This window comes from Echiichthys vipera (genome assembly GCF_963691815.1).
Source record: "Echiichthys vipera genome assembly, chromosome: 12".
In the NCBI taxonomy this organism is placed as follows: domain Eukaryota; kingdom Metazoa; phylum Chordata; class Actinopteri; order Perciformes; family Trachinidae; genus Echiichthys; species Echiichthys vipera.
In genome coordinates this window covers 15784374-15800557 of record NC_139837.1, presented here as the reverse complement: position 1 = coordinate 15800557, position 16184 = coordinate 15784374, and the positions used below count along the sequence as shown (strand labels likewise).

At 41.5% G+C, this 16184-nt stretch overlaps 1 protein-coding gene across 1 annotated transcript; it reads right to left on the bottom strand.

Annotated features, from left to right (window-relative positions):
• Positions 1-1994: 1994 nt before the first annotated feature.
• On the bottom strand, positions 1995-15764 carry peli2 (pellino E3 ubiquitin protein ligase family member 2). The gene is made up of 6 exons (XM_083924096.1): positions 15484-15764; positions 9201-9330; positions 6762-6863; positions 5459-5656; positions 5050-5238; positions 1995-4843 (listed from the first exon to the last, which is right to left on the bottom strand). The coding sequence occupies exons 1-6, from the start codon at positions 15585-15587 to the stop codon at positions 4265-4267; spliced, it is 1302 nt and encodes a 433-aa protein (XP_083780222.1). The 5' UTR covers positions 15588-15764; the 3' UTR covers positions 1995-4264.
• Between the last annotated feature and the right edge of the window lie 420 nt (positions 15765-16184).

Genomic DNA, 16184 nt, shown 5'->3' with positions numbered 1-16184 from the left:
TGTGGCATTTCCCATTTGGTCTTGGTGCAAAGAAAACCATAGAAACTAGGCTGAAGCCTTTAGAACAGCTAGTTCAAGGTTTCCTCTATGTGACAGCTGGATGACAGACAGCTGTTGCATATTATAGTCCAGCCTACATATTGCTGAATGTTGTCAGGTGAAAATCTCCATTTTTCATGATACAAGAAAATTATCACTATTTCACATCCTGCTATTGAAATAATTTTAGTTTGACAGAAATGTCTTGACGCAGAGCAGACTGGAGTCTGAAATTGAAAACAGCAGTATTGGGATAACTGGACTGGAAAAGAGCTACAATATTTTAAAGCCTTGTCTAATGAAAGACGCTATTGAGTTGCATAATGGGGAACGTAGGATTCAGTGTGTTAGCAGTGTACCCATTCATTAGCAGGTAAAAGTCAGGGTATCTCGCCTTTCCTGCTTTAAAAATAAATAAATCTGTCTCTTGTGAGTTCCCCAACTTTATGGAAATGCAATACGTATTTATTGACATTTCTTTCAGCACTTCACTTATTCCATAAGCAAATTGTCAGGCTAGGTACTAATAACTGTGTGTGCGTTTGCACATGTGTGTGTGAGTGTGTTACTTATTCAAAGAGGATTTTTTAGTACAATTATGATCCAGCTGAAAAATATGATGAGTTGTGTCGCTGTGAAATATGTTAGAAGTTAATTAGTTTTAAAAAGGTGATTATAGAAGTACTGTGGTTTGTGTCAATCCATTACAGAGACGAGCGTCATTATAGCATATGAACCTTACTTTCTCATCCAGGAAGCTGGTTCAAGAAAAAAAAAAAAATTGTACCATTTCACTTTATTTGCATAACCCTGCCCTGCTTAAGGCAGGGGAGCCACCGAGTGATCTCAGAATTAGCATGCTGTCACCTTCAGTGTCTCTTCTGTCATTCAGAAAAACAGGCGAGTGTGCAGACATATGAACCCATCTCACATCTACTGCAGAAATGTTAATTAGGAAGCATGGCATCCCACAGCTCCATTCCTCTCCAAACGCCTAACTGGGATGTTATGTATTTAAATCCCTTTCATGTGTCCTTATTATAGAGATGAAGTCACATGCGAATGATGGAAAATGTCATCATCATCATACAATATTTTGCATGTACATAAAAATAAAAGCCAAAAAAAATTGCATACATTGCCATGTCTGATGTATGTTGCCAGGATTTAAATCTGGAACAAGTCTAAGAACAGTATAATTAATTTGTAAAAACAAACAAAAGCAAAAACATGGAATGGTAAAGATTAATCAGTAAATGTCCAACTATAGCCTACATAGGGAGGATTTTATTCATCTATGGGCATGCAAATGTAGTCAATTCAATTTCAGATATATTTGTAATGTACTTTTACTGAGTCTTTTTCATAATAAACATCAAACTTTCTTTTTTTTGCTCTGTGTTTTCGGCTTTTGAATGCTGCAGGCTCAGTGGTTTGGTGAACAACCTCTATTGTTGAGGAAACAGTGTCCTCTTGTGGCTTCATTGGGACACTACACTCAAGCACTAAACACCAGGGAGTGTTACTTGTGCAGTCATTTTCTATGGTGAATATTAAGATGAGGGTGATAAGATATAACATGAAATGTGGATTAAATAGACTTCAAGAAAAATGGGTCCCTTATCTTAAAAAATACCATGTTTGATAGAGCAGTCAAAATAATGAGCCATTTTGGCAAACCACGATAGCAGGGAAATGCTCACACTGAGGAATGATGAAACACATGTGTAACTGTGATTAAACATTACTGCAATGTTGTGTGTACACAGCTGAGACATCTGGAGTTCAAAAGCAGTGGCTACGCAAAAGTGGCCGCACATACCTTTTCAAACCACTGAATCAGTATCACAACCATACCTCAACAATTAAGGAGGCCTTAAATCAGAGACAACCAACCCTCAAGTTATTTTTAAAAAATATTTTATTCTTTGCAAAGGAGGCATCGGGAGCATCAGTGCGTTCTATGGCTTGTGTACACTGTTCCTGTTGGAGACAAAATCATAGAACAAGCCCTTGGGTGAACTGAGGGCCCCACCCATGTTTACCAAGGAGGAATGTTTGAGGCAGCTACTCTGCAGCTGTTACAGAACACGGTCTTAAGCAATGGGCACAGTGTTTGAGCTGAAAGTGTTGGAGAGGAATGCTACTGTACAATATGCGGCCTGGTACTTGACCCTGCTCGGCAGTTACATAAAATCTGAAGGAATCGAGTGTTTCAGAAATGCTCCGTGGCATGAGTGAAGCATAATGTAGATACTTTTAAGAATGCTTGGTATAAAAAGATACTCCAGCAGTCCACCACTGCTATTGAGATCCTTTTTTGTGAAGTCAAGGGAGCCCTTAATCAAGATGGCTTCTGCCCATCAATGACACCAATGAATTGTATTCATCATAATGCAACCTGAAGAAAATTTGAATACTATAACAAAACAGTACCCTCAATATCTCATGATTTTAATGCTCAATATTGTCTGATAAACTGGAGGCAGAAATGCCTTTAACTACACCCTACATACAGGCATAGTCTGGTGAGCTAACATCACATAAGAATGCACACATTTGTCCCAGATTCTTTAGTTTTGATTAATCTGCTACTTCGTTTTGGACAACTCATGACTCATCCACACACAATAGAACTTACCAAATTTGGCATGGTGTGAGATAATATCATTATTCCCACGGAGCTGGTCCCGAGCAACTGAACAGCCTCGACTGTAATCCAGAGCTGTCAAAATTCCACCATAGCAGCAGTTTGGGTTTAGGATTGTTTAGAGAAACACTTTGGAATCGGAGAGAGTGGTTGTTACATCTTGCATGTGGAGAGAGAAAAAAACAGCTCCTCCTTATATTTGGTATAATCTCTGGATGCTGATGAGACTGTGCCCAGGTTTGACAGCGTACTAATCATTGGATCAGACCCAGCATGGGATAAAGCTAACAACAGTGCAGACTGAATACAGTACGTGTGTGGGACATGGTCACAGCTAGCTAGCAAGCAGGTTCCAAAGTTGTCCTTCACTGCAAACAGGCCTTTCATATACCTTTAACAGCACAGCCGTAGAGAAAGCAAGTTGTATAATTGAAGCGCCACCAGTGAGGAGAGTCAATGTATTTCAGTACATTCATCGTCTAAACCGTGCAAGGTTGGTTTAATTCCTGTTCTCTCTGGTAGTGTTTTGGGTGGTGGGCGAGATCATAGAAAGGGGATTGGGGTGAAATGATGCAGGGCGATTTAAACAGAGCCCAAGGGCACCCACACAGTCCAACCCACACACGCACACACACAATCGCACATGCATGCACACTCAAACATTCTCACATTATTTATGCAGGAGAAAAATATATTAACATTTGCATTACAAAACAGTACAAGGGCCTCAGTGTAGTAAAATACCTCTTCTGTCAGATAAAAATGTGTTGAAGAATCCACGTGGGCTGCCATTTCCATGTCTTATGTATGCAAAACTATCTCTCCCTTTGCCTTCAACAAAATATCTTTTCTCATTTATTAAAAATATTCCCACCATTTAATGGGATTTGAGGCACTGGATTATATCGCTGTACACAAAAAAGTCCCCCCCATCAAAGTTTGTTCAGCAAATGGAAGCTAAAATCTGGAGAGCTACATGATCTAGATGCCATTATCGGTGCACTAAACTAGATAGACATTACACTCCAAGTTTCTCCTGGTTTTCTCCCAGCCAACAGTCCAGCTGTCTGGCTCTGTAAAAAGTTTCTCTCAGACCCACCAGGAATTGAACTATAACCCCTCCCCCCTTTTCCTTCCCAACAGACCCAATGCATTGTTATCTGGTTCAGTCTGATTCATTAGTAATATCAATTAATTCTTTCTACAAACTTAATTCTACAGCTCTCTGATGGAAAACCAGCAGTCACTATAGTTTAAAAACAGCCTTGTTTAAAATGGTTGGTTTGCAGGAGAGCTGCAACAGTATTTCATCCTGGAGGAGCAAGGCACCTGAGGTCCAGTGTGCTCCATGCCTCTTTGTCCCACGGTGGCCATCCAAATAGCCACAAGAGGCCCTGAACAATCTGTAATGGCTCTCTTTCTGTGCAGGATCCACAGCATATGACCAGAACTCGAGAAGACTTACTCTTTTCCGCAGCTGGTTTACATGAATAAAAGAAAGCATAAAATAATCTGAACGGTTTCACAGCATGTTGGCATTCCTGTCTAATCTCTGCAGGAGCAGGACCCTTCAGCTCAGTCCACCGGGCCCTGGAAGATTAGCTTGGAACAGCCTTGAATAAGGCTGAGCTGGGTGGCACAGAAGGGGCAGGCGGCATGGAAGGCGTGGGTGCCATGGGGCAGGGGGATCTCCGCCCAGTACTTGACTGACTTCTCTGAACACACGTGTCCACATGGCACAAAGGCGTGAGTGGGTGCACCTGTGTCCACGTAGAAGGCCGCCTCACAGCCCAGCCACAGTGGTACGTAGGGCCCGACCACCCGGCACATGGGACACTCTCGCTGAGTGTTGGGCTCCTGCTCTGAACGGTGGCCCCAGTTGTGGTAGCCGTGCACGTGGCCGCAGGCCAAGTAGACCCAAGGCTGCTTGTCCTCCAGAGAGGAGAGGGCGCGGCTCCGTTGCATGCTCGGGAAGGCGAGCGTGTTGAGACCCACGGGGCACTGGGGGCGCCCTGCGTTGATCTCCTGCCTGAGAGCCTCAAGATGTTTTTGGGTGGGAGTGTGAAAGAGGCCTTCTGCAGTACGCCACAGCAAAGTGGCTCCACATAGATCCACCAGGGAGCCGTCCTGCAGTATATTACTCTCATGCTCCACCTGAAGAAGGTGATGTAGCAGATACACATTTAGTTTCATATAGTTAACAAAAAAAGGAAGAAAGAAAGCTTACATCATGCAGGTAACCATTATCACCATATTCTTTTTGTGAATTGAAAAACATCCAAGTTAATACAGTATCTGCTCCATTTAAGTCACAGTGACGCAGTGCTGTGAACATATACTGTATGTATGAAGCTACTGACCAGTTTGCCTGGGGTCTGTGCTGAGCGGGTCTCTCTTAGTGTGTAAACATCCCCACAAACAGAGATCTCTCTCCATACACCAGGCTTTGACTCCTCTGTGAAGCCACCCTTAGGGTGCATTACCAGCACGCCATTGGTTGTTAGTCCGTCCATGTGACCGTCAGGGTTCTTCCACTTTGCGGCTTTTTCCTATAGGCGAAATGGAGCATAGATGCAAACTGATGTGCTTGTGTGGCAGTCCGCTTTTTTACACAACACTGCCAGTGAAAGAAACTGCATTTTGTTTATCTGGTTAGAACTCTGCTAGAACTAGATTTAAAAGACACAAACTGGACATCCAACCTTTCATTACGACAGCAGTGTAAACAGAGATACTGTATATCTACCATGGTACACAAATAGTAATTACCCCAAGGAAGATGTTTTTGGAGGAATCAAAACCAGCTGCATAGATGCGAGCCGTGTATGGAGGGATGCGCTCGCAGACGACTCGGCAGGCAAAGCGGGAAATGGTGCTCTGTGTGATGGGAGTCTCCTCTCCCTCCTGACCTCCTGCTACTGTGTCAGTCACCACAAAGTCTATGGGACTCTCAGTCGAACGCCCAATCTAAAAAGCAACACAGCAATTAATATTAATTATTATTACATGGTTTCTTGAATTCTCTTGTCAGTGTATTGGCATGGGTAAAAAATAGTTTTTTAATTCCCTGCAGACATTTGAACTGCAGTTCGTCAGGCACTTTGTCAGTTTGTGGCGGTTTGACATCTGAATGACGGGGCACAAGATCATGTTGCAGTGCATGCACCAAACTGTGTCATGTCGCAGCAAGTTTCAGCAGCAGTTTATTGTTGTTATATCAATGCATTTCTGAGGAGAATCCAAGTTCCTTTTCTTAAAAAATAATATTTCAGGCTTATTCAAGCAGACCACAGGGTTCAACTTTGAAAAATGTCCAAACAGTTCTCAAGCTCTCAGCTGAACAAGCAGAGGTTAAAATAAGCATTTCCCTCTTTCATTTCCTCTATTTTTCAGCTCAAACCTGTCCTGAAGTCCTTTTTTTCAAATAAAGTTTCCCCTTCTCTGCTTTGTCTGTGTTTCTATTTATCCAGTGTTGTTCAAAGACACATGGGCCGAATGTGAAGCACGTGTCTGCAGTGCTGACTTCCCTCTGGCCATCATCTCCTTGTTGTACATTCAGATTAATGCTACAGACAGAACAGTTGACAGTACACATACAGGACACACGCACTCACTGCTTGAGTGTTAAATCCAGGGAGGGTAGAACAACCTAAATGTTCATATTTCTAAATGTGCAGCTGCAAATATTCCTAATAAAATATAGAGCTGGAAAATTCAGTAAATGAAACCATTAGTCAATCAACAGAAAATAAAACGCTATTTTGAGAATTTCTTCATAGTCCAGTTGGTCTCAAAGAAAAAATATATATATGAGCTTCTCAAATATAAGGTGTTGATGCCTCTCTTCATCATATATAGTATTAACTTTATACTATTGAGTTGGGACTGTAAAAAAGTACAGTAAAACAAGCTTGTCATAAAAAACAAGCTATTTGAAAACATCCCAATTGGGCTCTGGGACACTATAATGGATCAATAATGGAAGTAATTGTTAGTTGCAGCCCTAATCAAATAAAGGTTATTCAAAGTGCAAACCTAACAGGTTACTGTAATTTCATGTTTGTTTTTTTACCTGAAACATGTCTGTGTCTTTATCATGACTGTACTCCACCACGACTGTATGGTTCCTGGACAGTGTGTAGGAGATGCTGTGTTGGCCTTTACAGTGCACAGCCTGAAATATAACAAGCAAGTCATTACAAACATGATGCGAATTGTGATACAATATTTAACAAAACAAATACATATTTTAACAATTTAAGTTTACGCATGCCAACAACAAGGGGGGTTACCATTGTGTGTTATAGTGAAACCCTTTGATGTCTTGGCTTGTGGCTTTAATACTGGATCTGAGCATGCCAAAGGTTCACAAACAAGAGCAACACTACCATATGCGTTATCACTGCATCGGTGTTCAAGTTAAATTACAGATCAAGGCAAAACAAACCCCACTATTAAAATGCACAGCACTCATTAATGAGTCACATGTTAAGATTGAACAACAACGTTAGCGCTTGTTGGAAGGGAATATACATTTTCCCTTATTCCCCCTCGGCTATTTACAAAAGCACAACATTTCAGGCTTTTTATTACAATATATCATTACAGTGTTGTTTATAGCAGACAATAACGCAAGAACTTTTCTTCATAACATTATCTGCAACCAAAGATCTGTGGCAGGAATTTCTGGTAAAGGAACAAAGAAGAGCATGTAAAGTCACACTCCCAGTGGTCGTAAACCACCTCGCTGGCCTCAGCTTGCCTACTGCTAAACTGCCTCTGTAGTGAGGTAGGGACAGGGTGGGTTAAAGCAACTCAAACCCAGCTCCAAATCAACACTTTGCCACATGCTACTATCATTGCGCTCTAATCTGTGGATTCCATTTCCCAAACCCCCCCAACCCTCTTTGTCACGTGCAACAGGGAGAGAGAAAGTGGGTCATCAGTGCAACCACACTCTGCAGTAACATCAGAGACAGATGGGGACAAATGTCATCATCACATGCAGTCTTGTCTTGACTGCACCGCTACAAACAAATGGTGCTCCACCTACTCAGCGGCTAAAAAAAAAAAGTCCATGCTCACAACAAAACAGTTACATATTTTTAAAAGCACAACACCACACCCCCAAATGCCACACACAGTCTCCCTCATTGGAAGGAGTGAAAACAAAGAAAACGGCCAATGTAAACCACCACACTTCCACATATAAATGCAGTAACTGAGTTCAAATGGGGAAATAAGAAAGCGCGGGGGGGGGGGGGGTTGAATAGGAGGATGGTAGTGGCATTGTGGGAGCTCCGCATTATCTGTCATGAACACCATAGTGTGCACAAACACGTGAGCTTTCCTCTCAGCTTCTGAGCCACAGAGCATTCTCAGTTCATTCGTATGTAGGTTGGGGGACTGCTGTAGAAAAGAAAATATAAAAAATTTAAAAAACGGGCGATGGCTTGGTTAACTTTTCTCTTTACTCAAAAATGAAGACTCTCCTCTCCTCCATCAAGTTGACCACCCTGATTGTCTCTTAGGGAATGTCTATATTTGACCGTGTGTACAGCTGGGAGTGCAGGGTCGGGCAACTCCAACAACTTCCTACTCAGTTCACCCTCTTAATCCCAGGCCTGGTAACAGGGCATGGAGCAACAGTGCTGAAAGGGGAAGAAGGTTACAGCAGTTCCCATCTCTGATACAGCTTGTGACTAATTGTGTTATGGGCACTGTTTGTTCAGTTGAGCTACGCAGATTAAAAAAAAAGAAAAAAGTTAGGTCCTGCGCAACATGGTTTTCTGCACAAACTGTCTGAAAAAGAACTGGAGGTGGGAGTACATTAAAAAGATTTCATAGGCCACCGCAGCACAACATTCAACTCGATTGGAATGATGCACAGTCTCTGTGATGAAAAAGTCTCTGTCATAGAAAAACCTCAGAGCAGATATCAGGATTCATGTTCCACAAGGTGAGAGTAACCTGAACCAGGGCCTTTGGCCAGCGAGTTAAATTCCCCAACAAGTGTCTGGAATATTGGCCTCCAGGAGGTGCAGAGGTCCTATCGCAAGTTTAGCAGTTTTGCTTGGGAAAACCAAAGGCAGGAATGCAAGAAGGCCGACGTGTTATACTGGACGGGGCAGTTTCTGGCATGCACTCTGGTGCAAAGAAAAGCTATGAGGCTCGGGTTGGAACTACAGTTATTGTACTGGAAATGTCAATATTAAGGCCTGCCAACAATAATGTAAAGGAGCTCACTGCACGTTCCATGAGCCACTGAAGTCACTGAAACCCCATTCTGCTGAAAGACCTCCCTTCTGAGATTCCTCTACCTGTAATCTGCTAAGTTTAAGCACTATATGAATTCAAAACTGCCTAAGTATAATGGGAAATTTACTCATCACCCAATGTCTCGGTTATTCGTTTGTCTAAAAAATACATCAAACGTCAAGCAACCAACTGTTCATTCTCACTGAGAGTCTGCTGAACAAATCACTTATTCATCCTCTGATGTCTCCTGTACCTTGCTTGCCTGGGGAGTGTTGAGGATGTGCACAGTGCTTGGCTTAACACCATTGGCTTTGGTCCTCCTGTATAGCGCAAATCTGCTTTTCCGTCTACCCCGATCTCCATTGGGCAGAGAGCCATTGTACCTGTCACAGGAGGGGTGGAGGGAAGGACAGCACATTAGCAAAAAGTTAACAATGATATGAATATGCAAACATTTAGCTGCAAACAATTGTTTCTAATGATATTTACAGACTCAATTCTCATAAGCATATCAAGTAGACATAGAGAATTAGAAACATTCATGTGTTTCGGAAAAGGAGCTTTGCCATGCATTACATCAGCGGCAATCTAATGCACCCTATTAGCAATCTAAGCGTTACCTTGGATAATGTCTCTTATTACATAATGCACTCTGGTACTTGTGATTTCAGTGAGCCAACTCTGTGTGAACTGCAGCTGTTCCTTGGCTCTGTGACCCAGGAAGGAGCAGGGTTTAAGATGCACGTCAGGTTTGCTATCACTTTGGGAATGCACAGTCTGGGTGGAGAAGTGGTTCACATGACTGAAACACATTTGGCCTCATCGAGCAACATTCTTTGGAATTTATGTCAACTCCAGAATCCAGATGCATCAACAACCCTTGACCATCCAAATCTGCTTTTACTCAGGTGGGCTAAATGATGCATCCCACTTGATCATAATTGTTTACATAATTGTTTATTAACCCCTAAGCGTTACATAAGGACAGGTGTTGTGCCGTGTGCAACTGAACTGGAGATCCCACCAAAAAAACGCTGTTATTTTACAGAGTGTCATTACTGGTGTTACAGAGAAATCACAAACATATTAATAAAACACGGTATAATGAGTAGAATATATATTTTTAATATTTGAAACTTTATGATATTCATGATATGATGTTTTTAAAACAAACACCACAAGTTTTAACTTATTTATTGCCATGTCCACGAGAATTACGAGAAGCAGTCGTTGGCATGAAAAATATATGATTTCAGGCTCCCTCAAACAATGCTCATTAAATATGGTCTAAAAAAGAAAATCACACAAGTAAAAGCAAAATGAGAATCTATAACATAATAGTAGAGTTGGATTATAGGGCTAAATATAAAATAAATATAAACTATAAATAAAGTAATCTGTATACATTTATATCGACAGTATTTGCAAATGAACAAAGTGAAAGTAAACAGTCTGTAAACGGGTATTTAGTAAATGTATATGCATATGTAATAAGAGAACTAATAAACATATAGGCTATATAGACTCAGGTGTGTTCGATCCCCGGCTCCTCCAGTCCGCATGACGAAGTGTCCATGGGCAGGACACTGACGATGAATTGCCCCTTGTGCTACGCATGGGTTTGTGAATGTCTGTGTGAATGGTTAGATTAAATTAGATGTTATGTAGATCCACTGCCATCTGTGTGAATGTCTGTGTGAAAGCGCCTTGAGTAGTCAGAAGACTAGAAAGGCGCTATGTTAGTACGAGTCCATAAAGGTAAAGTGACTGTAATCCAAAAGATACACGGACCATGTGACAAATGATACACTCAAACATATACGCGTTGTTGCGTTATACAAACAATTTGGGGACTATAAAAACAAGACAGATTTTCTTATGTAGGTAAGAACGCTCTCAACCACTCGTTAAAAAATGTTTTCTTACCTAAGAGATGAGCAAAAATAAGAAAACATTGGTGAATCCCAAAAACCTATGAGTACTAACACAATAAGAACAAATTGTGGATACAAACAAATGAGAAAATGTATTTGTCTTTTGCTTCTTGAATGAGGCCCAATGTTTCATAACTAGATTTTTTTACACTGATACACAAAACCATAAGATCTCAATTTCAAAGCCTCAGCACCACCAGAAGAGCACCGAAGAACATTCTCGGTTCTCACTTCTCAATATCGGACTCCTGTTTTGCCCCTCAGTCTGCTGTGAGGCCCCTAACCTAGGCAGCTCTTTGTGAATGAAGAAGCCCCTTCCGATAGGAGTGTCCCTCTCCCCATCCACCAGCTGGTTCCTACAGCTGGGACACCACATGCGCTACTCCCATCCAACACACAGACCTTCTGTCACACGCTCAAATGTAACCACAGTGTGCTGAATAGACACTTTGGAAAACCGAAATATTACTATTAAAACTCTCAAGTTTGCATAGCAATACACATCATAAGCGAGTGAGCTCTCCCTTCCACTACATAGTCCGACATTTCTCCTCTTTGTTGCAACATAAATGCAACAGTAGCAACAAGAGCCCGTTTCTGCTCTTCCCTATCTCCCTCCAAGCTCGTCCACCTGTCCCATGTCTCCTCACGGCTGGCCAGACATGGAAACACATGGTCCCAGTCAGCACAGTGCACAAAGCTGGCCTGTAGAACAAGCCACCCACAGAGATCTACTATACTGTGGACAGAACTACAACGGAAACACTGAAAGTGTGACAGCAGAAAGAAAATGACAAATAATTGTGGATAAATAATTGTATTAGTATTTTAACTATTTTCACCATTTTAAAGGCTATTCAGCTTTAACTTCTATTGTCAATTATTTTCTAATGGTGGTGGTTTTTCAAAGACATCCACTCTGGTAACAATGTATAAGACAGAAAGCACATCAAAATTAAAGAGAAAAACCATTACATTTTCTCCAGCAATCCTTTATGTGGTCTTGATCATAAAAATGTAATTCATATGGAACAGATATACTGATGGTCTCATTAATAAACGCGCAATAGAAGCCAAGTTAACAAGCGTGCTGCTCACTGTACATTCCAATATAAGACCTATATATCATTCAGATGTCTACTTCGTTGGGGGATGACTATCTGCTGGATACCCGTTTCTGGATGTCTCCTCACATACAACACACAATAAGATGATATGCAGCTTAGCATTTCGCCATGATGAATTCTAACTGTAGAATATAACCCTGGCTCTTTGAGAAACGCCACACATGCCTTCTATTATTCACCATTACATAGAGTAACAATATCCTGTCATCTAGGAACCGCCACCGTCACATCAGCTGGGACAGGCTTTTAAAAAGCAGCACTCCAACCAATTGTGATCGCTTTCCCTTTTGACCTGTGCCAGACAGACAGCGGATTTACCTTCCAATACTTTAGGAGCAGGGATTACAAGACTCTGGCGTATCACCTATCCTGCAGGGCTGCACTAAGGAGCCAACAGCACCTCCTACCTCTTATGCTAACATGAAAGGTTTCTGTTCGCAGAATGAGGAGGAGATATGCTGAGCTGTTATAACCCCCGTTGGCATGACACAGAGGAAGGGTGGCCTTAAAGGGTTCTACAAGATGGCACAGAGGTTAGATGATGCTGCAAAGTAAAAGACTACAGGCTATTAGTGCTTCAGATAGGTTGATAAACCGTACAAATACAACAGTATGTCATCACTACATGGGAGGAAGCCAGATGGCACAGTGAGTGAGAAGAGCATCAGTCAACTGACTCAGACTTAAGCTGCCATGGCCCCAAGTATCCATCTGACTGATATAACCCTGCACAAGACACTGACAACCACACCAGCTTCACCTACACTCTGACCTTATTGTTGAGCTGAGGAACACAAAAGGATAACTCTTCGCCTTCTTGAATGAATGGTATAAAAAAAAGGCATCGCATCTCAACAATCGGTGCCAGTTTGCACCAAAGATGTGTTCAAGTTGATTTGTACACTTCCTTTACCGAGTGGTTCTTTAGGGAGAAATGTACAACGTTCAATCAATAGGCCCAGTCTCCCAGCCACAATGGACAGAGGAAGCTGAGGAGAGGCAAAGGCTGAGTCCTGATCAATCCATCCTTTCATTTTCAGGATGCCCACGCAGCCACTACCCCCCTCTCACTGGACAGCACCAAGCCAATCCACCCAGGCAGAGATGGGGGGCAGCCATGCAAGTAATAAGAGCCACCACGGTCATGGCAACAAACCACTGAGGGAACTGCTGCTCAGACAAGCTTTGTTCCATGCTGTCAGCTATCTTGTCTACCATCAGTTGTATCAGTGGGATGTGATGTCATGGCAGTGATTATACACCCGTCACATCTGATTCGAATATGTGTCTTTATGTTAGGGGAGAGAACAAAAGTATCAGCTTCAAACATGCCACATGTTCAGCCTGGGGTAATAAGCAGTCAGCACTTTTTTGTCCCTTATAATAAGCAGTATGGCTGTGAGTGTATGGGTGGAGGGCAAGGGACAAAACCACCCTCTACCATGCTCTGCATATATAACGTTTGTAAGCATCTAATTTCAAGTGGTTCAAACAAAAGCTAGGTGTTACTTCCGCAGCACAAACACCTAAAAATGTTAATCTTAAATCAGCTGCAATCACTGATAACACAGCAGGTGTCCCATTAGATGTGGCAGCCGTTTCCCTTAAACACTTTATAAATATAAAACGTGATTATCCTGATTGAGAGTGATATCAGGCTGCACTTTCTCCTGAACAAATCCTGAAAAACACACTAGTGGTCTAGAAATAGTTCTGACATAAACAAAGAAAAAGCCACACCAGACTGTTTTTACTCACTGGCAGGATGAGACTAACATATACTACCGCCACTATAACTGCCTTGCATAACATTTTCAAATACAGGTGTCAATTTGATAGTTTCAGTACGCCAAAACTATTGTGTTTGAAAAAATAATTTCTACAAAAGCCTTTAACATCTAACAAACGATGCCAAATAACTCATGTAAACTGCCGTATAAACATAATGGCAGAACTTTGCCTTAATAAGAGTATATTATTTAAATAGTCTATAGTCTAAAAATACATCTGATAAATGAATAAGTAAACAAGATCTGACTATTTGATGCCAACTTTTACAGCAGGTTTGAAGCAGATAGTTGATTAGTCGACATAATGAATCAACAACTATTTTGCTAATTGTGATTGATGGTTTAAATCTTTGATTCTAGTAGAAACAGTTCTTGGTTCCGAGTGTTTCATTTGTTGGATTAGCGATGATAGATGTATCCCGTTTGGTAATTGTATCCATAAACATTTACTCCACTTTTCCCCATTATTAGGTTATATCACGATTTACATGGATATTTGATAGAAAATTGCGTATCATGATATAGGATTTTATACATAGGACTACCCTCCACTCTACGCTGAAGTTGGTCTTTGGTGGTCCAAAATTGTGGTCACAGTGTGTACCCATGTGTGTGTGTGTGTGTGTGTGTGTGTGTGTTTGTGTGTAGTGGGTAGTGTGATGAAAAAAAAGGATCCTGTAAGTAATCATAATGAGGGGCTATAAGTTTGAGATCCTTTCTAATTATTTTTGAGATACTAAGTCATCATTTTGAGATACAAACTCATTATTTTGAGATACTAAGTCATTATTTTGAGATACTAAGTCATTATTTTGAGATACAAACTCATTATTTTGAGATACAAACTCATTATAATGACTTTCAGGATCTTTTTTTCCCTCACACTGGCAGAAATTGGTTTCCATACTTACCTGACCATGCGGACAGACAGACATTTGTGAGTGTAAATATACTTTGTGTTGGGGATAAGCAAGGTGTGCGATTTCAAACTATTGACCCAACAATGATCTGTAGGCCCATTTTAGCACCTTGTAAATAAAACGAACCAGGCCTTGTGTCTTTCAGGACGTGTCTTAAAGTTACAGCCTGAAGTTGTGCGGTCTGAGCTACAGATACGTTGTGAAAATAGGGAGAACCCTGGGGGCTGGGGGAGGGGACCATCACCACTTCCGAATTCCTGAAACCCCATGAATCCAACTTCTAAAAGGTAGGAAGAGGAGCGCCCTGGTCCCACAGTTGCTGCTGAGTGTGGGCTTCATTTCACCTGGGTTTTTTAAGTTGTCCCTGAACGTCTCTACGTGGTGAACATCACTCGGTTGTGATATAACAACACTGTTGCCCTTTTTCCCAGTTTGTCAGAGAATTAAACTTCGTCACCAACCTAAACATTTCTGATTGCGCACGTGTCTTCATTAGTGGAGTAACGTGAGCGCGTGAATCTAAACTGGACACTTTTTCCTGGGGGAGGTAACTAACTTAGTTTGTCTAACATTATAAAAAAAAAAAACAGAACACACCTTATTTTCAAAACTTTCACAACACTCAAGAGTTACCTATGTGCGTGCCCCCTCTTGTGAGCTTCCTCAAAGACAAATACTCCCATTCACGTTAACGTTGATTCAGTAACGTATGAAAAAACATGTATATTTATATATACAGCAGCAAAACAGCGAGGTAAAACTTACCCCAGCACCACCAGCTCCCCGTATTTCACCGGGTCTTTGGACGGGGCGCAGTGCTCCTCTTGGCTTGACGAAAACATGAGGCTTCTGGCTTCACTGTGTAACATTAAGCTATACAGTAATAACAGCGGCTCAGGACAAAACACAGGGAAATACCTTCAAAAAACACGATGGGCTCTCATTTCAGATCATATATCCGCCTCTGCGCACCACACCAACCAATTATTCTATAAATAAACTGGTCTCAAACGTCTTTAGCGTGACATGGCAAAAATGTAACTTACTTGGCGGTTGAATCCGCTCTGAAGCAGATACAAAAACAGCGAGCAGCAGGGCCGGGATGTACCATTCTCTTTTTCTTTACTTTCTGTAGGGGGGGAGTGAACCAAATATTTGTTTAAAATACTGTTTTGACCTAAAGTGTGCTGTGTATGGGTATACAAGTTATTTATTACTGAAGAGGGAAGTATTTTGCGTTTAATGAATTGTTGGGTAAACAATGTTATGGTAGTTGGAGTAAAACGCCATACTTTTGCCACCTCACATGGTCCATGGGTCGCACCCTGTGTTATGTAAACAAAGAGTACAATCTGGGAATTCTTAAAGGGGTCGTACTTTTCTTGATATGTTTGCAAAGTTTCCAGTTTCCTGAAATTAGGGGTTTACGCACTTCTTCGTCATAACATCCTTTGAATGCTGGCATG

Bases quoted from the DNA above. Each gene is read 5' to 3' on its own strand.
- peli2 (XM_083924096.1), bottom strand. From the start codon at position 15,587: ATGTTACACAGTGAAGCCAGAAGCCTCATGTTTTCGTCAAGCCAAGAG. The intron at 6,864-9,200 runs GTACAGGAGACA...GTTATATTTCAG, and splicing joins ACACTCCCCAGGCAAGCAAG to GCTGTGCACTGTAAAGGCCA. The intron at 5,657-6,761 runs GTAAAAAAACAA...GTTGCTTTTTAG, and splicing joins AAGACACAGACATGTTTCAG to ATTGGGCGTTCGACTGAGAG.